This window comes from Canis lupus, chromosome 27 (assembly GCF_048164855.1).
Source record: "Canis lupus baileyi chromosome 27, mCanLup2.hap1, whole genome shotgun sequence".
Taxonomy (NCBI): Eukaryota; Metazoa; Chordata; class Mammalia; order Carnivora; family Canidae; genus Canis; species Canis lupus.
This window is the reverse complement of record NC_132864.1, coordinates 38,930,605-38,952,236: the sequence shown is the minus strand read 5'-3', so window position 1 is coordinate 38,952,236 and position 21,632 is coordinate 38,930,605. Positions and strand designations below refer to the sequence as shown.

General features: G+C 57.0%; 3 protein-coding genes and 1 long non-coding RNA gene across 8 annotated transcripts; 1 reads left to right on the top strand and 3 right to left on the bottom strand.

Annotated features, from left to right (window-relative positions):
* Positions 1–223: 223 nt before the first annotated feature.
* LOC140619761 (uncharacterized) lies at positions 224–2,012 on the bottom strand. The gene is made up of 3 exons (XR_012019549.1): positions 1,872–2,012; positions 621–703; positions 224–362 (listed from the first exon to the last, which is right to left on the bottom strand). It is a non-coding gene; the product is annotated as an uncharacterized lncRNA (long non-coding RNA).
* Positions 2,013–4,381: 2,369 nt separating this feature from the next.
* On the bottom strand, positions 4,382–6,428 carry SDF2L1 (stromal cell derived factor 2 like 1). The gene is made up of 3 exons (XM_072803655.1): positions 6,175–6,428; positions 5,629–5,825; positions 4,382–4,766 (listed from the first exon to the last, which is right to left on the bottom strand). Exons 1-3 carry the CDS (start codon positions 6,359–6,361, stop codon positions 4,485–4,487), a joined length of 666 nt encoding a protein of 221 aa, XP_072659756.1. The 5' UTR covers positions 6,362–6,428; the 3' UTR covers positions 4,382–4,484.
* Positions 6,429–12,445: 6,017 nt separating this feature from the next.
* On the bottom strand, positions 12,446–18,331 carry CCDC116 (coiled-coil domain containing 116). 4 transcript variants are annotated; one of them, XM_072803641.1, is made up of 4 exons: positions 17,020–18,312; positions 16,565–16,704; positions 15,255–15,812; positions 13,984–15,141 (listed from the first exon to the last, which is right to left on the bottom strand). In XM_072803641.1, exons 1-4 carry the CDS (start codon positions 17,231–17,233, stop codon positions 14,086–14,088), a joined length of 1,968 nt encoding a protein of 655 aa, XP_072659742.1. In that variant the 5' UTR covers positions 17,234–18,312; the 3' UTR covers positions 13,984–14,085. The 4 variants fall into 4 exon arrangements, with proteins under 4 accessions (XP_072659746.1, XP_072659742.1, XP_072659743.1 ...); XM_072803642.1 differs by having other exon boundaries at positions 17,012–17,143; XM_072803645.1 differs by lacking the exons at positions 13,984–15,141; positions 15,255–15,812 and adding an exon at positions 12,446–13,365 and having other exon boundaries at positions 17,020–18,331.
* An 863-nt stretch (positions 18,332–19,194) lies between these two features.
* YDJC (YdjC chitooligosaccharide deacetylase homolog) lies at positions 19,195–21,286 on the top strand. 2 transcript variants are annotated; one of them, XM_072803646.1, is made up of 5 exons: positions 19,196–19,432; positions 19,521–19,680; positions 19,881–19,980; positions 20,100–20,277; positions 20,436–21,286. In XM_072803646.1, exons 1-5 carry the CDS (start codon positions 19,269–19,271, stop codon positions 20,809–20,811), a joined length of 978 nt encoding a protein of 325 aa, XP_072659747.1. In that variant the 5' UTR covers positions 19,196–19,268; the 3' UTR covers positions 20,812–21,286. The 2 variants fall into 2 exon arrangements, with proteins under 2 accessions (XP_072659748.1, XP_072659747.1); XM_072803647.1 differs by lacking the exon at positions 20,100–20,277 and having other exon boundaries at positions 19,195–19,432.
* Positions 21,287–21,632: the final 346 nt, after the last annotated feature.

Genomic DNA, 21,632 nt, shown 5'->3' with positions numbered 1-21,632 from the left:
AGACGGCGGGCACAGAATCTACACAGAAGGAAAGATGCCCACCTCCAGCCATCGATGCCTGGTCTTCCTTCCCCCAGGATGGGTGGGGGTGAAGCTGACATCTTGATGTGCCCTGCCAGGGGTGAGGGGTACTCCCAAATGCCCATCTGGAAACCTAGGCCTCCTCTCAAAGGAGACAGGCTTGGATGACTGTCACTGGGCACATAAAAGCTTTTTGCATTGGGGCAGGTCCTGATGGAGGAGGTGGCCTTGCAAGCACGCCTAGGGCCTGGCTCCTTGGCAATCCCCCTGGTTGTAGCTGTTAGGATGGGCATGCCAGGCACCTCTTGGTCCCTCCTGCAGTCTCAGGGCGGCATACCTCCCTGTAAGAGAACAAGCTGGCATGGTTGATGGGAATCACCTAATGGGCTTCTTAGCCCGAGTCCATCCACCCACCCCAGATAGTACTGCTCCTAAGAACCCAGGTTTCCTCTAGAACCTGACCCTCCCCAAGCCTCCAAGGAGGGCTGGGTGTAGTTCACTTATACACGGTCAAAGTTGGGCTGGATCTAAGTCAGGCAACACTGGGGGTCTCCATTTCTCCACAAGGCCCTGACCAAACCTGGAGTCCCCAGTCTTACCCAGGGAGTTGGTGTGCAAAGATCTTCAAACCAGAGCTTTTCTGAATCCAGGGCCTCTGTCCCTGCTCCTGTCCGCCATAACCCTGAAGGAGAATTTGTGGGACAATCCCCCAGCTCTGCACTCACCTAATCCTGTGATGGAGGGTCCAGTCTACTCCTAGCTGCTAGGAAGTGGAGTGAGGCAGCAAAACTCCCTCCCCTCCATGCGGGGACTAAGGGTGGTGGGGTGGGCCTGACCGATGCCCTTTCATCATTGCACTGCTTCCCAGCGGCCCACAGTAGTGCAACAGGGAAAGAGTGTCAGGCAGGCCTGCCGGCGCCTCTCTCAGTGGTGGTCCGAGGATCTGAGGCCTGGAATGCAGGCCCACTGGGGTGGGGCTTCTGCCTGGGGGAAGGGTGCCCTCTGACCCTAGAGGCCCAGGCCTGGCCGAGATCTCAAGTTTCCATGGAGAAGGGAGCGAGCTCTGGAGGGGGAGGGGAGGGCCTGCAGGCCCAAGGGGCCCGGCCTGGAGAGGGAGTTGGTGGTGTGGGGAGGGGGGGCGTCCCCAAGGCTGGTCCCCGATGCTTTGACAATATCATTGCACTGCTTCTCAGAGCACAGTAGTGCAACCTCGTCAGAGCACCTGGGGCCAGCAGGGGGGACTCCGCGGCCCCCAATAAGCTCAGGGCGGGAAGCTCAACCGTGGGTGGGTGGGGCTAGAGGCCCGGTCCTGGACCCCAGGGTGGGGAGGAGGCTTTCGGCAGGGCTGCGGTCCTGGAGGTCGTCGGAAGGTCCCAGACCTTCCCCCGCGCGCTCCACATTGCGGTGCGGGAGAGACCCCAGACTGAGGGGTAGCTCCAGCCCAGGAGCGGGAGCGGACGGGGGAGGGGGCGCGCACACAAAGGAGAGGGGCCCGCGCTCCACCGCAGTCCGAAGCCCACTCGCGCACGAAGCGAGGGTGGGTCCAGCCCGACGATCCTGCGCCCTCACTGGGCCCGCGGCCCCGAGAGAAGGACGGTGGCCCCATTAACGAACGCGCCCCTGCTGGCTCAGGCCCCCATCCCTGGCCCCTGGCCCCCAACTTGGGCTCCGCGTTCAGTCCCGAGTCTGCCTGGCGGCCCAGAGCGGAGCAAGGGGACCAGGGAGGCTCCCCGCCCTTCTGGAGCCCTCTGCCCGGGGAGGGCGCCGGGGGTCCGGGCTGCGCCCCTCCGCACGGTCCCGCCAGTCGGGTCGCCCTGCCTGTGCCCTCCTCCTCGGGCCCGGCTACTCACGCGGCGGGACCCCCGCTCCGGACCAGGCCGGGGCAGGGCGCGGGCGGTTAGCGGGAGGAAGGTCCCGGCGGTTGTTGGCCCCCGCCGCCCGCGGCAGGACGACCCCGCACCTCGTGGCGCCCTCTCGCTCGCCGGCTCCATCTTTAACCCGCTGACAGTCGGCGGGCCCGGCCCCCGGCTCCTTAGCATAACGCGGCGCTCATTGGCCGGAGCCGGCGCGGGGCTTCGCCTCCCGCGCGCCTATTGGCCGGAAGCGGAGCGATTTCAAAATAGCCTCCGGGCCCCGATTGGCCGCGGGCGGGCCGAGGCCCCGGCTCCGTGGTTTTAACAATGAGTACTACAAACACCGTCTCCCCATTCATAACTTATCAAAAGGAATTTTGCCCGCCTTTTCTCAGCTCCGGTCTCCGCGAGTTTAACAGCGGCGCGGGCGAGAGCGCCTGGGAGCCCCGAGGGGGGCGCCGTCCGCGCAGCTGAGCCCACGGGGAAGAGGGCTGCGAGCCTAGGAAAACGCCCGAACCCCCAGTCTCGTCCTCTGTGGAGCAGGGCCGCGGGCTGCTTCGCTTTGTGCGCTGACAGCGCTCCCCGTGCCTCCCAGACGACATATTCGGCCGCAATGGGCTTCCCGGCCGGGGTAGCACCCCCGCTCCCCACCTAACCCCATCTCGAGTGCTCGGATTTGCCTGAAGCTGCCCCGTTAGGCCTGAGCTGCAGAGATCGGGTCCTAGAGCCCGTGAAGCCTTGTGGATCTGTGGGAGGTACAGGCAAGAGGATGTCGGCTTGAGTCTCCCCACCCCACCCCACCCCCCGGCCCCCAGAATGTTATCCACTTTGTGGATAAGCATTGAGTAAGTGCGTACCCAGGGCTGATAACCCAGAAGGATGTATACACCGTTCAGCGCTCACAGCTGCAGGGTAGGGGCGGGAGGGGGGGCGGGGGGGGCGGGAGGGGGGGCGGAGGACTGCTTAGGCTACAGTGCATCGCCCCCCCCCATTTTATTCTCTCAGCCCAATGGCTGAGAGCAAGTGTTTCTGAGGCAGATAGAGCTGGGTTTCAATCTTTACCAACCTGCCACCTCCTCTGAAAAATTAAGACAATTGAACCTGCTTCATAGAGTTGTTGCCAGGAGCAGATGAGATGCTGTGTAAATCGTTGGCCAAGTGCCTGACACTTAGTGCTCAGTAAATGAGTGTTCTGCTGCTGCTGCTGCTGCTGCTGCTGCAATTTAATTTTTGGTCTTCTCCTACATTCTGTCTGGAGCCATCTTACACGCTCCCACAGCTCCAGCCTTGGCTCCCCAAGAATTCCTACATGCTGTACACTGATTCTGCTATTAATCTAGTTGTACTGCAATACTGTCGAAGGTCAGGTGAGTGACGGGAGAGGAGCTTAAACTTGTAGACAATGCTTGAGAGGTTTGGCAGTGGAGGGCTCAGGAGGTCTGTGTTTGCCCAGAGCAGGACTCATGGGTTGAGAGGGTGGGGAAGTAATGGTCCAGGGCCTAGGTATGACCCACCTCCCATCAAGTCTCACAATTGGCTAGAGCTTTGCACCCACCCCCATAAGGCCAATTGATTTCTCACCTGCAAAGTGCTCTGCCCACACTCCTCCAAGCCCCTTCCTTGCTACCCCCCAGCTTCTCCTTGGGCTCTTGAATTCTCATTCAGGAAAGTAGCACTCTGTACCCCCAGCAGCTGCTTTAAATCCCTCCCCTCCAACATATTCAGCCTCCCTGGGAGCAATTAGCAAGTCCAGGAAGCCTGTAGTCCCTCCCATAACCTCTAGAGGTCACCTAAACACCAGCAAAACTAACTTCCCTTCCTTTATTAGGGCGGCCCTCCTACTGTTCCTGCCTTTAAGTTGCAATGCTTTGCCTGCGGGAATTGTGCCTCTCCTTCCAAGAAACTTCAAATCTCGGCAGGTAGCAGTTCTTTGTGGTTACCTTCCCTGGCAATACTCTTGAAGTTTTGTTATCTCCTTGGGACCCTGGAAAGTTGCACCAGGGGCTTAAGATGGCACATGCCCAGGCAGCGAGGGTATGAGGCCTTAACATGGAAGGTTCATGAAGCTCAGGGGCTAGGGAACTGGGGTCATCTGCCATCAGATGACCAAGGACGGAGAGGGGTGATGTGATGACGATGTTGGGAGTACATGAAAGAGCATCAAGGGCAGCCCTGGTGGCCTAGCGATTTAGCGCTGCCTTCAGCCAGGAGTGTGATCCTGGAGACCCAGGATCCAGTCCCACGTCAGGCTCCCTGCATGGAGCCTGCTTTTCCCTCTGCCTGTGTCTCTGCCTCTCTCTCTCTCTGTCTGTCATGAATAAATAAATAAAATCAAAAAAAAAAAAAAAAAGAAAGAAAGAAAAAGAGCATCAACGTTTGGATGGGTTTAGCTGTCATTCCGTGTTGGAGACAAAAAGTTTTGCACTAAGGGAGAGATGGTGAACCAGGTCAGGAGGGCTGGCACCCCCTGGTTACCCCCCCATCCCCAGACTCACAGCAAAACATAATCACAGACTAACATTCTTTAATCACAAAGGCACTTGAGAACCCCTACAAACCCAAAGTCTCCACCAAGAGTGGTCCTGCAGATGCCCCACCCATCCGTGGCACTCAGAGTTCATCGTGACCTGCAGAGGGATCCACACTGGGCTTGATGAAGATGCCTTCCATGGCCTTCCACGTATTGTGTGTATTGGCGCTGGGCATGCCATGCACTTCGTGCTGCCCACGGATGGGGCTGCCGTACTGCTCCCCAGTGACTGACAGGAACACAGAGGTGCCCACGTGCTGGAAGCGCACAGCGGCCTCCCGCTCCCAGTGCTGCCCTGAGCAGCGCACGGTCCACAGATCCAGGTCGTCACCCTCACCGTCTTCCCCAAAGGCGCTCACTTCCTATAGGTACAGGGGGTAGAAGGGCAGTGCTCATCACAGAGGGCACACTAGGTCCCCTGTGGTCCCTTTGGCAGCAGCACTCACACCCAGGGCACGGGGCCTTGGTTCCTTCCCTGTACCTTTCTGAGCCTCAGCTTCCACAGCTGCAAAAATAGGACACTACTGCCACCACCTCCAGCACCCAGTAGGCTCTTCCCAAACGGGTGTCTTCAAACACATGTACACCCTACCAAACCAGACACATCTGTCTGGGCAGTAACCCTTGGCCCTCAAGTAGCTAAGGCCTCCTCCTCCTGTCTCCTTTCTCCTCCATGTTTCCCTTCAAACTTCTCTGAGCCTCACACAGCATGATGTCCAGCCCCTCAGGCTGACAGGTCTCTATTTCAGTCTTTCTTCTGACAAGTCCCCCAAGCAGCCTCTGTTCCTACCCACTCCCTCCCTAACCCCACAAGCCCCTCAAGCCCCTCCCACCCAAACTCCACCCCTCCACCTCTCCAACCCTCAGTTCCAATGAATTCCGTTGGAGCACAAGGCCCTAGTCTCCCCTCTGTGGCCTGGAGAACTCCTACTCGGCCTTCCAGACCCAGCTGGGAGTTCCTGCTCCCCTGCTGGGTTTCATATTCCCCACCCCAAAGGCCTTGTGGATCCCCTTCCAGGATCCAGCTCACCCCCCAGGACATGAGCTATCTAGCCGGATCTCCCTTCCTGTAGTCACCCCCGCAGAGGCGGTGCTCAGTAAACATTTCTGGGCTGAAAAGCTCATTTCGCAGAGGAAGCTGAGGCTGAGAGCCACTGACAGGAAGTCTAAATTCTGTCCCCGGGCCCTACACACACACACACACACACACACACGGAGCCTCACCTGGTTATTGGACAGCGGCGAAGGAAAGTGGTGCGTGTGCAGGTTCTTGCCGGTGAGCACGTGCGTGAGCCGAACCGCCTGCCCGCAGCGCACGGGGGACCCGCGCGGGCACCCGCCCTCCGAGCCGCCGCGGATCCGCCAGTAGCTGTTGGCGTCGTCAGACGCCTCCACGCCAGTCACCGATTGTTGGCCGCTGCCTAAGGAGAGACACCCCCCCCACGCACCCCGGGGTCGCGGTCAGTCTCTGAACCCGCTGCCCTTGACCCGGACGCCGTAAACTCCGCAGGACAACGGCTCACTCCCAACCCCCAGCTCCGGCCCTGGGCCCCCCGCTGACCTCCCGAGTCCCTTGGCCCGCAGCTCCTGGACGCCTCGCCCCCGATATCCCGAGGACCCCCCCTTAAGACGGTCGGGCCCTAGCCCCCATGGCCCCTCCCAGAAACTCCAGCCCCCCAGCCCGGCTCCTCGACGACCCCCCGCTGCCACCCCACCTTCAGACTCCCAGCCCGGGCTCCGCCCCCCGACGATGCCCCGGGCCCCGCGCACCGGATCCGTATTTGATGTCGTGCGAGTGCAGCCGCACCCTGTGCTGCGTGTTGAACAGCTTCAGCACCGACCCGCAGGTCACGAGCCTTGCGCCGGTCTTGGCGGCACCGCTGCCCGGCACCAAGAGCGTCAGCAGCAGTCCCAGAAGCGCCGGTCCGGCAGCTCGGCCGCGGCCCGCGCTCCACATCGCCCCGGCCGAGCTCCGGCAGCTCGGGCCCACGGGACGCTTCCGTCTCCGCCACCGGCCAATCCGGCTCTGACAGAACCAGTGGAGGTAGCCAATCGCCAGCCAGCACGGCGCTCCGCCTGCATTGCCATTGGGTCGGCGTGGAGGGGATCCGCCCCCAGCTTTCCAGAGCGGCGACTGGGAGGGGGCTGGAGACACGAGGAGAGTTTTGATTGGTCCACGCTTCCGAGGCCTCACCAATGAACGCCAAGGGAAGTCCGGAGCGGCGCCAAGTGGTAAGAGAGACGCTGCCCACCTGAGCTGTAGGTTCGGGCGCCGCATCCGGGGGCCGCTGAGCTCCCGCACACCTGGCTGGGGACCTGCGGATCCTGCGGACACGTGTTCACAAAACTCCTTGATCTTGGATCCTCGGGTCTTCAATCCGATCTTCCCTGTCGGACTCTGGGTCCTCAGCTTCTGGGTGGCTGAACCCCTAGATTCTGTGGTCACAAGGCCGGTGGATCTCAGATACTGGGTCACTTGGTTCTTCAGTCCCTAGATCTCAGGATTAGTTAATTCCCTAGTCATTCGGTCACTGCCTCCTTTCTGAGAATGGGTCACCTCGGTCCCTGGATCCTGGAGTTTTTAAAGCCCCCTGCCAACTCACTGACTCTTCTCGGGGCCGAATTATATGCACTCGGCCATCGGGCAGCAGAGGGCAGCAGGGATCTGTGGTGCTGAGGATAATGATAGGTTTTCACCAGAAAGCCCCAAAGTTTCTTAGGAAACCAGAACTGTGGGAAGCCAAGTGACTGTGGGAACTAAGGGTAGGTCACCATGTGTGCCAGGTTTCCGATGTGAGTGGGTCGCTGTCTCAGTGCCTTCTCGGAGGGCTTTCTGCTCAGTCTTCAAGGGCGGAAAACGTATATACGAATGTTTATTTATTCATTGGTGAAACAGTCTTTCCTTTTTTTTTTTTTAAATTTTGTTTATTTATTCACGAGAGACACAGAGAGAGAGAGGCAGAGACACAGGAAGAGGGAGAAGCAGGCTCCATGCAGGGAGCCCGACATGGGACTCCATCTCAGGTCTCCAGAATCATGCCCTGGGCGGAAGGCGGTGCCAAACCGCCTAGCCACCCAGGGCTGCCCCATTGGTGAAACATTCTTATGTTGACTTAACTCCAGGCCCTGTGCTGGGGGCCACTGGGAACTGGCTCTGGACTACATTAATCAATGGGCTGACTACCCATGCACTTGGGGCACCAACAAAGCAGAGAGAAAAGTTTGTGTTTAATTAAATCATTCAGAATTTTGCATTCAGAAAATCCAGAGTAGAGCCATTTTAATTACAGCAACATGTTATTTTAGGGTTTTCATGTTTAATAGTTTCTATTTTTAATTACATATAGGAGGAGAGGTTTGATCTTTTCAGGATTTAGGGTGTCTGAATTGCTAAAGGCCTGCCCTGGCATTGACAGACCCAGCACTCTCTTGAGGGGCCTCCAATCCATGGTGGAGGTGCTAGAGTATAATCTGGGAAGGAATGGATATGTCCTCTTGGACATACCAACAAGCATCACAGACTTAATTAAATGTCCCAAGCAGAATCCTTGGTCTCCTCCCTCAAACTTTTCTCCCTTCCCCCAGAATTCTGAGTCTCAGTAATGGCACCTTCATTTGCCTTGTTTCAGCCCCCAAACTGGGACTTATCTTTAATTCTTCTTTACCACATTTTGCACATATCACCCAACATGTCTTTTCTTTTTAAATTTCATTTATTTATTCATGAGAGACAGAGAGAGAGAGAGGGAGAGAGAGGCAGAGACACAGGCAGAGGGAGAAGCAGGCTCCATGCAGGGAGCCTGACGTGGGACTCGATCCCAGGACTCCAGGACCACGACCTGGGCCAAAGGCAGCGCTAAACCGCTGAAGCACCTGGGCTGCCAAACATATCTTTTTTTTTTTTTTTTTTTAAGATTTTATTTATTTGGGGCAGCCCAGGTGGCTTAATAAACTAAAATAAAATCTTATTTTATTTATTTATTCATGAGAGACACAGTGAGAAGGCAGAAACACAGGCAGAGGGAGAAGCAGGCTCCTCACAGGGAGCCCAATGAGGGACTCAATCCCGAAACTCGGGGATCACACCCTGAGTCAAAGGCAGACGCCAACAGCTGAGCCACCCAGGCATACCTCACCCAACATATCTTGATGGCTCTAACTTCAAAAGAGATTATAAAGCTTCTCTCCTGCATTCCTTATCAGCTTCCTAATCCAAGCCACTCCATCTTCTGCAGATATTGACCATTGTCTCCTAACAAATTTCTGTACTTCCACTGCTCAGGCCCCTCCAAGTCATTCTCCATGAAGGAAAATGATTTATACTTAGAAAGCATATATCAGGTGGCACCTGGCTGGCTCAGTCAGTAGAGCATATGACTCTTGATCTAAGGGTTGTAGTGAGTTCATACCCCACATTGGGTGTGGGAGCCTACTTGAAAAAAATTAAGGCAGCCGGGTGGCTCAGCAGTTTAGTGCCGCCTTCAGCCCAGGGCCTGATCCTGGGGACCCGGGATCAAGTGCCACGTCGGGCTCGCTACGTGGAACCTGCTTCTCCCTCTGCCTTGTGTCTCTGCCTTTCCTTCTCTCTGTGTGTGTGTATCTCACAAATAAATAAAATCTTTAAAAAACAAATAGCTTATCTAAAAAAAATAAATAATAAAAAAAATTTTTTAAATCAGGGGTGCCTGGTTGACTCAGTCAGTGGAATATGCAACTCTTGATCTCAGGGTTGTGAGTTCACACCCCACATGGCTGTAGAGATTACTTAAAAATAAAATATGTTTTTATTATTTAAAAAAACAAACCAAAAAAAAGATTTATTTATTTATTTATTTATTTATTTATTTATTTATTTATTTATAATAGAGAGAGAAAGAGAGAGAGAGAGGCAGAGACACAGGAGGAGGGAGAAGCAGGCTCCATGCACCGGGAGCCTGATGTGTGATTCGATCCTGGGTCTCCAGGATCGCGCCCTGGGCCAAAGGCAGGCGCTAAATCGCTGAGCCACCCAGGGATCCCCTTAAAAATAAAATCTTAATAAATATATATATATATATATGATTTTATTTATTTATTCATTCATTCATTCATTCATTCATTCATGAAAGACAGAGAGAGAGAGGCAGAGACACAGGCAGAGGGAGAAGCAGGCTACATTCAGGGAGCCTGACGTGGGACTCAATCCTGGGACTCCGGAATCACACCCCAAGCCAAATGTAGATGCTCAACCACTGAGACATCCAGGTGTCCCTAAAAATAAAATCTTAAAAAAAAAAAAAAAGCATATATTAAATCATGCCAGGCACCTGCTTAAAGCTGCCAACAGCTTCCTGTTGCATGTAAAACCAGAGGGTGAGAACGCAGCAGGCAATCTCCCCGACAGGCAAAAACAGGATTCTGAGGGCAGCACAGACTCCGAACTGGATTGGAGAAGCCAACATGGTTCTCCCTCGACTTTCTCAGGGCCTCATGCCTTCTCGTTGCTGTTCCCTTTCCCTACCTTCCTCCTGCAGACCACCTCCCCCAGCTCACTGTATGAGCAGATGCTCAGGGTGAATTATATTCTCTCCACAGACCTCCACTTTCCAGCCAGTTTGTCTTCAGGTTCAGATTCTCATCTGCTCAACTCAGTTCCAGGGACTGCTGTTCAAGGTGCAATCAGCTACGAGGTGGGGGTGGGGGTGGGTGATGGTGGTGGTGATGTGGTGGTGGTAGTTCTCCAAATATGTCTACTAACATTTCCTCCCATCGCTGTAAGTGTAAGCTGCTTCTCTCATCATGACACGGACTCTCTCATCAAGACATTGAATCTGGGCAGGCATGGGAATTCGCTTTGACCAGGAGAATGGCACAGAAATGCTGTTTGGGGACTTCTGAGCACAAGCTGTGAGAGGACCAGTGGTTCTTGCTTCCTCTCTCTAGGAAGCCAGCTGCTGCCCTGTGCTGTAAGGAAGTGCAGGCTAGATGATTGGTCAGGAGCCTTGGGGAAAGACACTGGGTGGGCAGAGGCCACGTGGGGTGTTCTGGTCTCAGTCATGCCCCCAGCTGGACACAACACTTAAGAGACTGCCTACACCACTGCCAGCTGAGCCTGCCAAGCTCCAGCATCGGGAAAAATGATGACTGTGTTTGAAGCCACTTAAGCCTTGGAGTGGTTACACAGCAACGGATACCTGAAACAGGAGCTAAGGTCACACGCCTTTAGCACAGTGTACCGGTAGTTCCCAAAGAGGCTGGTTCCACTCCAGGGACATTCTCTAGACATGTGCCTCGGAGGCCAGGGTGGGGATATGTTCTCTTTTCCCCTTGAGGACTTGGCAGAGAGACCTGGAAAGTTGGCGGTATCATGCCAGCTGGTGTGTCTCAGAGCCCTAGGGCTCCCCTCCAGGCTCTTTTCTGCAGACAGGATTTCTTGCCTCTCTGGAGAAGGGTGGAAGATGGCTGCTCCACACTGTCCACACTTGTCTTTAGCAATCAGTGCAAATTGCACCAGAATCTCTCAGTCTGTCTTGGGGGTGCCTGGCTGGCTTAGTTGGAAGAGCATGCGACTCTTGATCTCTGGCTTGTGAGTTCAAGCTCCACATTAGGTGTAAAAATCACTAAAAATAAACTTAAAAAAAAAAAATCTCTCAGTTCATCCCAGTTGCAAGATCCTGGGGAAAAGACCTGACTGGTGTAACCTGGAATAGGGATGTGTCAAGAAGACTAATCGACTGTGGCCAAGTGGTATGGCAAGGAGGACATAAAAGGTGGTGGTGGCAGTGGGTGGCCTCAGAGAATGGGCCTTATGCTGAGCATATGCCCTAAAAGATCCTTGCCACAAGAGCTTTCTGGAAAAATGGGTTCCTGACCCACCCACCTTAGGAATTGGTCCCTCTGGCTGGGAGCAGAGAATGTCTCTCTCCCCGAATTGCAGGTCATGGAAGTGGTATGGAAGGTCCTCTCTGCCCCGCTCCAGAGCAGCTCTATAATTGCTGTATCCTCACATGTGGGCCACTGAGCACAGTCAGGCTGGGTTGAGCAGACTTGGGCTCTGTACACCCAGGAGGGACCCAGGGGGAGATGTGAGACACCTGCCAGTCTCTGCATTGGCAGCCTACACGGCAAGGCAGAGTGGAGCACCTTCAGGTTCTCTCTTGCCCACAAGGGCTGCAGGATAGTGGAGAGAGGTCAAGTGGCTCCCTGGGTGAAGATACCTAAATAGGGGGATCCCTGGGTGGCGCAGCGGTTTGGCACCTGCCTTTGGCCCAGGGCGCGATCCTGGAGACCCGGGATCGAATCCCACATCGGGCTCCCGGTGCATGGAGCCTGCTTCGCCCTCTGCCTATGTCTCTGCCTCTCTCTCTTTCTCTCTCTGTGACTATCATAAATAAATAAAAATTTTAAAAAAGTAAAAAAAAAAAAAAGATGCCTAAATAGGGGCACAGAATGGCTGCCCTGGAAAGGCGGAGAGAGGGAGGGTGCTCAGCTGGCTGCACAGGATGCCCAGAAGCCCCAGGAGAAACTTGGAGAGGAGACCTGCCAATCATGGCCCCAGCGAAGTCTGCAGAGCCTTCCAGAGAGCTGTCTGGCCCAGGGGCACTGCTGAAAGGGTAGTCACATGGTCAGCCTGGGGCAGCCTCCTAGGGACCTACTTGGACCCTCCAGACTCAGGAATTGGAGCCGGGAAATACAAATTACAATGACGGGTAGTTCTGGGGGCATCAGGAAAGGGTGGATGCATGGTTCCCCATAGGAACGTGAGGATGTGGCATGTCAAAGGGAGCAGGTTGCTGCCCTGGCAGAGGAGGAGTCCTCTGGCAGCAGGAACGATGTTGCTCAGCGGCTGTTAGGAAAAGGGACCACGAGTCCTAAGAGGCTTGAAAAGCCAGGAAGGAGCACCCTGGAACAGAGAAGAGCCACAAGCCGACTTGTGTTCAAGCAGAGCATGGGAGGTCAGGGGGTCAGGGCATGGCAGCTTTGAGGAAGGCCTGCCAAGGTGTCACTCCAGGGCGGGTGCTCAGGCCTGTGGAAGTGCAGCTGAACTCTGGACAAAAACATCTTGCTCCAGCAACACAAGCTTTATTTCTCCTGTTGGCTCCCCCGACAGGCTAGCAGAGGTCCTCGTGGACATTCAGCCCACCCTGACGGCTTGGGGCAGGAGCCGGCTGGGGGTGGGGGTGGGGGTAGCACTCCACTGGAGCAAGAGCAGGAGCAGGGAATCAAGCGCTGGGTGCTGGGGAGCTGGGGCCTCACGGAGGGTCACTGTGACTCGTGTTCGTGGAGTCGCTGACGTCCGCCTCCACTTGAGGCTCGGGGAGAGCTCTGGGGCGTGCCCTCGTCTGGGAAGTCCTCACCCTGGTCCTCATCTTCCTCCTCATTGCTCTGACTGTCCCCGTCTACTAATTCCTGGCTCTGATTAGCGCCCACGCTCGTGGGCCCCTGCTCCTCGGCTCCAGCATCCTCCTGAGCCCAGAGCAGCCGAAGGTCCGGCAGCTCACTGTCGAGGCTGGGCTCGGCGGCCTCGGCCGGGTCGGCGCGGGGGGCGGGCTCCGACCCCGTGGAGGGGGACTCGGTGCTGCTGTGCCCCGCCCCCTGGTGGGCGGGGCCGCGTTGGGAGCTGCGCTGGGAGGCGGAGTCATGCTGGGAGGCTTGTCGCGACAGCTGCCGGGCCCACTCGGCCTCCTCCAGCTTGTGCAGCAGGCAGTTCCAGTTGATCTTTGAGGACAGGCAGATGCGGGAGCCCTTCACCTTCTTGAAGCCCAGGAAGAGGTCCATGAGCGTCTCGGTGACGGGGAAGGAGATGAAGCCCAGCTGCTTGGAGAGGTTCTTCTCGAACTTGTACTTGTAGATGACCAGGGACACAACCTTCTCCACTAAGTAGCTGACGAGCTCCTCGTACACGGGGTTGGGGAAGTGGGACAGGGTGGACTTGGATGAGATGGAGGGTAGTGTCTTCTTCACGAACCTGTAATTAGGGCTCTGTGCAACAGCCAGGGAGGGAAAGGGAGACACGTCATGCCATTCCCGATGCCTTGGGATGCCCCTCATACCCAGAGCACCTTCCACATCACCCACACAAATGCCACGCTTGTCACACTAGGGGTATGGCCTTGCCACATCTGCTATGCTGTCTCAATCAACAGCTGAGCCCAGGTCCTGCATGTCAGCCACACCCTCACACTTACCACATGGGCCGCACACCAGCCACACCAGTCAGGCCTGTGGCAAGGCTGGTGATGTCAGTCAGGATGTTAGCCAAACTGGAGCCTGGATAACCTGGGCTCTGGTAGGTTCTCCCCTGGGTCAAGGTTCAGAGGAGGGAAGCCTGCCTGGGTCTTCATAGGTGAGACAAGGGTCAGGCAGGGACTGTGCTGGGGAACTACCAGGGTGAAGCCACCTAGGTCTTCTCCATACCCTTCCTGAGCAATTCCCTCTCAGCAGACACGCTGAAGAGTCCTGTCCTAGGTAGTAGAAGCAGAGGGAGCTGGACCTAGGATGCAGAGCCCCATTCTGACTTAGGCTGCTGTCCACAAGGAACAAGACACTGCCCACATAGAAGGGCCTCTGAGATTCACATGCAAACATTACAAAAAATACTCAGAATGAAACGTAGGCTTTATTCAATCTTTGACAACACCTGGCAGTAACTAGGCCAGGTGGTTTCCACTGTGCAGGTCAAGATAGCCATGACAGTGGCTGCTAAGGGTGGTAGCTGAAGGAGCCCTTCCCACGCAAACCCTTCCCTAACCCACCTAGCTCCACCCTTAAGGTCATCTCTGGACGCAGTGAAACAGCAGATGGGGAGATGCCTCTAACCACTGAGGAGGGAAGTGGTGAAAACAAAGGAAGGTGGTGGGAGAAGCCAGGGTAGGGGGAGGTGAGAGGAGGTATGTCCTGGATTGTGGACTGGGTCTGGCTGGAGGGCCCTTCCACCACGATCCCTGGGATAGGCAGAGGGTGGTATAGGCTCTGCCAGGGATTGGCCTTCTGGCTGGAGTTTGGGGGCCCAGAAGAAGGTATGGGTGGTCTCTGTAGTTTAGGGTCCTTGCCAGGAGCTTCCTGACTGGGATGGGGTGAGGGAACCTTGGGTTCTTCTGTGGGTGTCACCTCAACCCTTAATCTGTTGGCCACCTGGGCACTAGACAGAGGGGATCCACCTTCCTTGGATTTGGCCTGTCCTCTGCCCTTGGTGCTCTTTCTTCGAATCATCTTGGAGCTGGAGACTCTGATGGGAAGCACATTGTAAGTCTCCTCCCCATCAGTGGGTGTGGCTGGCTTGGAGTCTTGCACTGAGTCAGAATTGGGTTCTGGCTTGGAGTCTTGCACTGAGTCAGAATTGGGTTCTGTTGCAGGCTCCCATTCTGAAGGGAAGAGAGGGCAGCCATCGTGACGTCGGGCTCCACTGAGCTTGTCCACGGCCTGGCGGACCACACTCTGCAAGGCAGGGAAGAGGTGGTGCTCAGCCAGGAAGTCCAGGGTCCGATGGGGCTCACGGAATGAACAGTAGCCAGGCAGGTCAAAGGACGCTGGCTGGTTCAACAAGGACTTGATCTCCTTACAATGCTCTCGCTTGAGGAAAGTCAGTTCCCGTTCTACAGGCCCTAGCTCTGATGTTTGGGCTGTGCCAGTGCTTGAGCCCAGCAGGCCTGAGAACCAGGACAGAGGTGGCTCCTGGGTCCGCTGGCTGCTGGCCTGGCTGCCCAGTGAGTCCCACAGCAGGGAGTCTGTCCGGAAGCAGGACCGACCTATGCCTTTCTGCGGAGAAAGGGGGACTTTCAGGTGCATCCAAGAGCAGCCAAGCCAGGCCTAAGCCTGGCCCTGGGCTGGGGTCCATCCTGCCCACCCTGGGCCATGCCCCTAGATCTCACCCCTCTGTTCTCCAGCTTCAGCAGCCGTTTGAGGTTCTTCTCCAGCAAAAGTTTGTCTCTCATGGGTGGCAGTGAGCCCATGCCACGGGCTCCCAGGTCACTGTCCTGGCTGTGGGAGCCCAGCCAGCCAGCTGTGAAGCTGCTATGGGAGTCGGACATGGAGCTGGAGGAGGATGGGTAGTTGTTGGGACGTCCAGTGCAGAGGCTGGGTCGGGCACGGTGTCGGTGTACAGTACTAAGGCTAGGCCGGGCACGAACCCGCTGCCCACCCCTTGGCACCTCTATTGGGTCCTGCACCTCCACCAGCGGCACCCCAGCCTCTGTCTTCATGGTGGTCATGCGCTCAGTTGCTTCCTCCACCACCGTCTGTAGGCTGTCTAGCACCTGACCCTCGACAAGAAAATCCAGGAAGCTACCAAAGGGCCGAGGGTCCCTTGGGTTTCGTCTGTGGCCACGGAGCCCCGAGCTGTCTGCGTGGGTGTACCTTGATGGTGGGTGTGGCATGTGGCCCGACTTGTAGGCTTGCCCCATTTCCAGGAAGGGTGGCTTCTTAGGTGGCTGCACCAGAGGAGACAGGCATGTCACATAGGGCAGGGATGTTCCACAGGGCTAGGGGTCCCTCGGAGTCCTCCTAGGGCACCAGGAGTTGAGTGGGAGTGGGTAATGGGAGAAGGTGTGTCTTGGAGTCAGCAGGTTCCTGGATCTGGACCCTGGCTCTGCTGCTACATGGTGTGACACCATGGGCATGATGGCCTCTCTTGAGGTCCAATTTCCTCTTCTGCAAAGTGGGGATCAATTTTGGATCACCCCAATGCTCTCCTGCCACATATATTTCATGTATATGAGATGTGGCCAGGGAGTCTGAAAGCCCACTTTGCCCTCACACAGGGCAGGAATGGGCAATCACAAACTCCTCTGAGTTCTACTTGGGCGCCTCACTTGTCCTCTGAGCAGACCAGCCCTACCTCCACTGTACAGACCACCTGTGGTCCTGACCCCTGGGCCCCCCATGGCTGCTTCTGAAGCTTTGAGCCTTGGGCCCTGAGTAGACTCCATGCTCCGGCGCTCTGGGTACCAATCTACCACACTCCTTCAGAACTGCTGGAGGTGAGGGGATGCAGGGAATGAAGTTGAGGGTGACCAGGGCCCAGCAGGATGTCAGAGGAATGGTTAAGGTGATGAGGATGACTAAGGGGCTCAGAGATGAGGTCAACAGATGCTGAGAAAGGGGGGCTGTGATCTGGGGTGCTGGAGCTGGTAGGGAACATTTTGGGGGTCTTGGGAGTCAGGGCCTTGCGGCACACACGTACCCGGGCCACGTAGGTGGTGTGGCCAGCCTCGTCATCTGCCAAGTATCCAGAATGTTGGTGGCAGCTGGTCATGGTGAGGGTGGACCGGCCAGCTATCCGCCTCTTCTCTCCGGTGCCGGAGCACAGCCACGGATTCCTCTCTGCGCCGGCGGGGGACGGCGTGAGGGTATGCCTAGGCCTCCATGGATCCACCGCTCCCGTGTCTGTCAGCCACTGCGTCTGCGGGTCCCTCGCTCCCCTCACCCCACGTCCTTCACGCATCGGGCCCTTCCTCTGCTCGGGGTCCCCTGGGCGTCTGCGCACTGTCCGTGTCCAGAGTCGTCGGGGGTGGGGTCCCCAAGGACGACTGCATCCTGCCTCCGACCAAGTCTGGGTCTGCGTGAGTCCAACCCTCCCCTTCTCTTAGACCCCAAATTCCCTGGGGTTTGCCCCTGGCCCAGAGCCAACCTGCTCACCAGAGTCCGCGCCTCGCTGGGTGCCAGTTAGCGGAGTCTGCACCCTCTCCCGGGTGCGGACGCTGAGCTCTGGAGTCACCCGGACCTGCCCCGCTTGCTTATTTACATGCTGCGTCCTGATTGGCTCGCAAGGCCTTCCAGCCCCCGGCACAATGGCTGGGGGCGGGACCCAGATAAGCCCCTCCCCGCCTCTCCGTCTTCGCCCCGCCCACATTCGCTGTGGATGCTCGGGGCTGCTCCCCCAGGCCGGAGGACCGGGAGCTCGGATCGGCGCTCTGCATCTGAGGGGAGCCCTAAGGGTAAAAACCACGGCTTCCTCTAGTGACACAAGCACTTTCCTCAACTGCACTCCGGTCGCTGCCTTGTCCTGGGCTTCCTGCTGACCGCTTCTTTCTAGGGTTCTCCCCTTGCCCAGTGTGGACGACCCCAGCGCCGGTGGGGATGTCTTCAGCCCTCTCCCCTCCGCGGTGTCCCTGAGCGCAGTGTAAGAGTCTCAGTTCCAAGTCACAGACCTAGCTTCAATTCCTAACTCTGCTGTTTCCTGCCAGCGTGACTCAACCTCTCTGATCATTTGCTCCTCCTCTGTAAATAGTTGAGCATCCTTCATACAGGAGTATGGAGATTAAATCAAAACTGCGTGCAACACACCCGGCGCCCAATAAAAGCCCTGTGTATCTTTCCCTCTTTTCCCCCTCGGCTTAGTAAACTCCTAATGTCCCTCCCAGGTGTCCCCTCCTCTGAGAAGCCTTCCCAGAAGGCGTGCCACCCAAAACAGAATTACCAAAAACCCTATTCCAGACTCTCCCACACCACATTACTACTTGTCTACCAGATGGTGCTCCTTGGGGTAAGGAACTGAGGCACCCCCCCATCTCTAATATTTCTAAAATTAGAAAATTATTCTAATTGAATAAATGTCAATTTCCTCTTTCCAATCTGCTTGCCATCAGGGCCTCTGGCCTTTCCAGGATCAGCATCCCAGTGGAGAAACATAGTCGAAGTCCAACAATTCAATAATCACAATTGAACACAACAATCCTTATGCCAAGAGGCTGATGAAGAGCTCAATATGGGGCTTCTGATCTGTAAAACATCCCATGAGGAGCATATGATTTGTTATGCTCAAGCTCAGCTTTGCCCTCTCTGCCCTTGACCCAAGGTACAGGTAGGAAGTAGACAACCAGAGTAGGCCCAGAGCTTTGGAGGCCAGTCCCAGCTCCACTACTCCTGGAAGGGTCACTTTGGGCAAGACACTTCTCCCCTCTGAGCATCAGTTTCCTCTTCTGTAAAACAAGAAAGACATTACCAATCCCCTGGGCTGGATACAAATGCTGCACTTTCCATCAGGTGCATCAAAACAGCCACATCACAATGAAACCTCTCACTGTCAACCATGGTGACTATTTGTAGAGTCATCAGCAAGGAAAGTTTTTGTGGACCATAGAAGAAGAAAAAAATGAGATTATGAATGTAAAACTGTAGTCTGGCACAGAGCTCAAGTTGTGGAATTAGGGACTAAGGCTTTCTCAAACAAAGCCATTGGTATGCAAGTTTTCTTGTTTATTTTATTTTTTTAATTGTATTTATTTATGATAGGCACACAGTGAGAGAGAGAGAGAGGCAGAGACACAGGCAGAGGGAGAAGCAGGCTCCATGCACCAGGAGCCCGACGTGGGATTCGATCCCGGGTCTCCAGGATCGCGCCCTGGGCCAAAGGCAGGCGGCAAACCGCTGCGCCACCCAGGGATCCCGAGATTTTTTTTTTTCCAATAGGGTTTTCCCTCCTGTATTTTTCATTTCTTTTAAATTTTTTATTTATTTGAGAGAGAGAGAGCGAGCCCGCGAGTACGAGCAGGGGGGAGGGGCAGAAGGAGAGGGAGAAGCGGACTCCAGGCTGAGCAGGGAGCCCAACCCGGGGCTGGATGCCAGGGCCCTGACACTATGACTTGATCCGAAGGCAGATGCTCAACCAACTGAGCCACCCAGGCGTCCTCGTATTTTTCACATTAAGACCATTTTTTGCAGTTCCTGAAAGTCCCGCGTTAGGATAAAACCGGCCACGGTCGGGTTAGGGCAGCGCCCCGCAGGGTGGGAGGGCATCGTCGCAGGGCCACCGCCGGGCGGTGGGCGGTGAGAACAAAGGCCGCGAGCAGCCGCGTCGGGGAGCGCGCGGGGCGGAGCCTGGGCTGCGTCTGGGGGCGGGGCCTGGATCCGGTGCTCTGGGGTCCCCAGCCTCGGCGGGAGTGGCCATGGCCCGCCCGCGAGTGCGGCTGGTGGTCACCGCGGACGACTTTGGTTACTGCCCGCGGCGCGATGAGGGCATCGTAGAGGCCTTTCTGGCGGGGGCTGTGACCAGCGTGTCTCTGCTGGTCAACGGCGCAGCGGCGGAGAGCGCGGCGGAGCTGGCCGGCAGGTGAGCGGCGGCACCCTGCGGGGGCGGGCGGGCTTGGGGAGCCGCCGCCGGGCCGCAGCCCAGGCTCCGGCTCGCGCTCCGCCTGCAGGTACCGAATCCCCACCGGCCTCCACGCCAACCTGTCCGAGGGCCGCCCCGTGGGCCCGGCCTGCCACGGCGCCTCGACGCTGCTCAGCCCCGAAGGCTTCTTCCTCGGCAAGATGGGATTTCGAGAGGCAGTGGCGGCCGGAGGCGTCGCCTTGCCCCAGGTGCGGAGATGCGGCTGCCGGAAGGGGCTCGCGATGACCTCCACGGCTCCACCCCGAGGGTCCCGTGAAGCCGTTAGGGGCAGGGGCGTGCGATGGACGCTCTCCTGACTCAGACTGGAGCAGCCACGCGGGGGCACCTGGAGGGAGCCTCCTACGTCGCTGCTCCCTGACTTCCAAGGTGCCTGTTGTCCTCTGTCCAGGTGCGGGAGGAGCTGGAGGCCCAGCTGATTCGCTTCCGGGAGCTCCTGGGCGGGGACCCCACTCACGTGGACGGGCACCAGCACGTGCACGTGCTCCCAGGTTGGTGGGGGTGGACACTGTTCCCTGGCGGGGGCTACGGGTGAGAGGTGGTCCCGGGTCCTAAGCGCCCCCCCCGCCCCCCCACCCCGTGCTGCATCCTGCCTCCTCCCCGCCCGCAGGCGTGTGCCAGGTGTTCGCAGAGGCGCTGCAGGCCAACGGGGTGCGCTTCACGCGGTTGCCGGTGGAGCGCGGGGTGGGCGGCTGCGCGTGGCTCGAAGCCCCCGCGCGTGCCTTCGCCTGTGCGGTGGAGCGCGACGCCCGGGCCGCCGTGGGCCCCTTCTCCCGCTACGGCCTACGGTGAGGCCCCTGTCCCGCCCATATCCCCGTGGGTCCTGCTGGCAGTTCACCTGACAGCTGTGTCAGTTCCTCAGGCCTCCACTGGCGTGGCCCCCCCAACCCCAGCCCTGCCCATCACAACCCTGCTGGTCCTTGCCGCTGATGACCCATACCCGCAGGTGGACGGATGCCTTCGTGGGCTTGAGCACCTGCGGCCGGCACATGTCTGCTCACCGCGTATCAGGAGCACTAGCGCGGGCCCTGGAAGGCATACCCACCGGCCGTACCCTGACAGCCGAGCTGATGGCCCACCCCGGCTACCCCAGTGTGCCTCCAGCTGGGGGCTGCGGCGAGGGCCCCGATGCCTTTTCCTGCTCTTGGGAGCGGCTGCATGAACTGCGTGTCCTCACCGCGCCCACACTTCGGACCCGACTTGCACAGGAGGGTGTACAGCTCTGCACCCTGCACGACCTAGACTCCAAGAGTCATGGGGAAGGGATCCCTGGAGAAGCCACTCTGGAAACATTCCTGGAGCCCTCCCCACCATGCCCCTGACAAGCATAATGTCCTTTAGTGCAAAGAAAGGGGGCCAGTGTCCTGGGACAGCCAGGAACCAGGTGGCGGGGCGGGGGTCCAGTAACATACTCCCTTCGGCAGGCCCCTGTCACCTCTGTGTCTAGGTCCTTGTGGCTCAGAATGGCTGCCAGAGCTTTGGCAACCCATCTTGGCTGCAGGCAGGTTGGCCCTGTGACATCTGAGCCTGGGGCCTGCCAACCATCTTCCTTATTCAGATGTAGTGGAGAGAGACCACTGTATTAAAATATGTCTTGTAGGGATCCCTGGGTGGCGCAGCGGTTTGGCGCCTGCCTTTGGCCCAGGGCACGATCCTGGAGACCCGGGATCGAATCCCACGTCGGGCTCCCGGTGCATGGAGCCTGCTTCTCCCTCTGCGTATGTCTCTGCCTCTCTCTCTCTCTCTCTCTGTGTGACTCTCATAAATAAAAAAAATAAATAAAGTATGTCTTGTAAACTTGGGTGGTTTTTAAACACTGCCCAGAAAATGTTTACAGACACAAGAAAGACCAAAGGCAACTCCTTCAGGGCCCAAACCTGGTTATTATAACAGAATAGATACACAAAACACTCCATGTTCTGGCTTTGTTCATGCTTAAGTTTATTATTTTGGGGGGAGGGAGGTTGGGAGAAGAATGTCTCACCAGGCTACTTTTTGAAAGATAATATAATCTCAAATTTTATTTAAAAAGTCACCTGATTGTTGTTTTTTAAGTCAACTCCATACCCAGAGTGGAGCCTAATGTGGGGCATGAGCTCAGGACCCTGAGATCGAGACCTTAGCTGAAATCAAGAGTTGGAGG

Bases quoted from the DNA above. Each gene is read 5' to 3' on its own strand.
- YDJC (XM_072803646.1), top strand. From the start codon at position 19,269: ATGGCCCGCCCGCGAGTGCGGCTGGTGGTCACCGCGGACGACTTTGGT. The intron at 19,681-19,880 runs GTGCGGAGATGC...TCCTCTGTCCAG, and splicing joins GAGGCGTCGCCTTGCCCCAG to GTGCGGGAGGAGCTGGAGGC. The intron at 20,278-20,435 runs GTGAGGCCCCTG...CCATACCCGCAG, and splicing joins TTCTCCCGCTACGGCCTACG to GTGGACGGATGCCTTCGTGG.
- SDF2L1 (XM_072803655.1), bottom strand. From the start codon at position 6,361: ATGTGGAGCGCGGGCCGCGGCCGAGCTGCCGGACCGGCGCTTCTGGGA. The intron at 5,826-6,174 runs GTGCGCGGGGCC...GTCTCTCCTTAG, and splicing joins CGACATCAAATACGGATCCG to GCAGCGGCCAACAATCGGTG. The intron at 4,767-5,628 runs GTGAGGCTCCGT...CTGTACCTATAG, and splicing joins CGCCGCTGTCCAATAACCAG to GAAGTGAGCGCCTTTGGGGA.
- CCDC116 (XM_072803641.1), bottom strand. From the start codon at position 17,233: ATGTGGGCGGGGCGAAGACGGAGAGGCGGGGAGGGGCTTATCTGGGTC. The intron at 16,705-17,019 runs GTGAGCAGGTTG...CCGCCGGCGCAG, and splicing joins CCAGCGAGGCGCGGACTCTG to AGAGGAATCCGTGGCTGTGC. The intron at 15,813-16,564 runs GTACGTGTGTGC...CCTCTGGTGCAG, and splicing joins ACACCACCTACGTGGCCCGG to CCACCTAAGAAGCCACCCTT.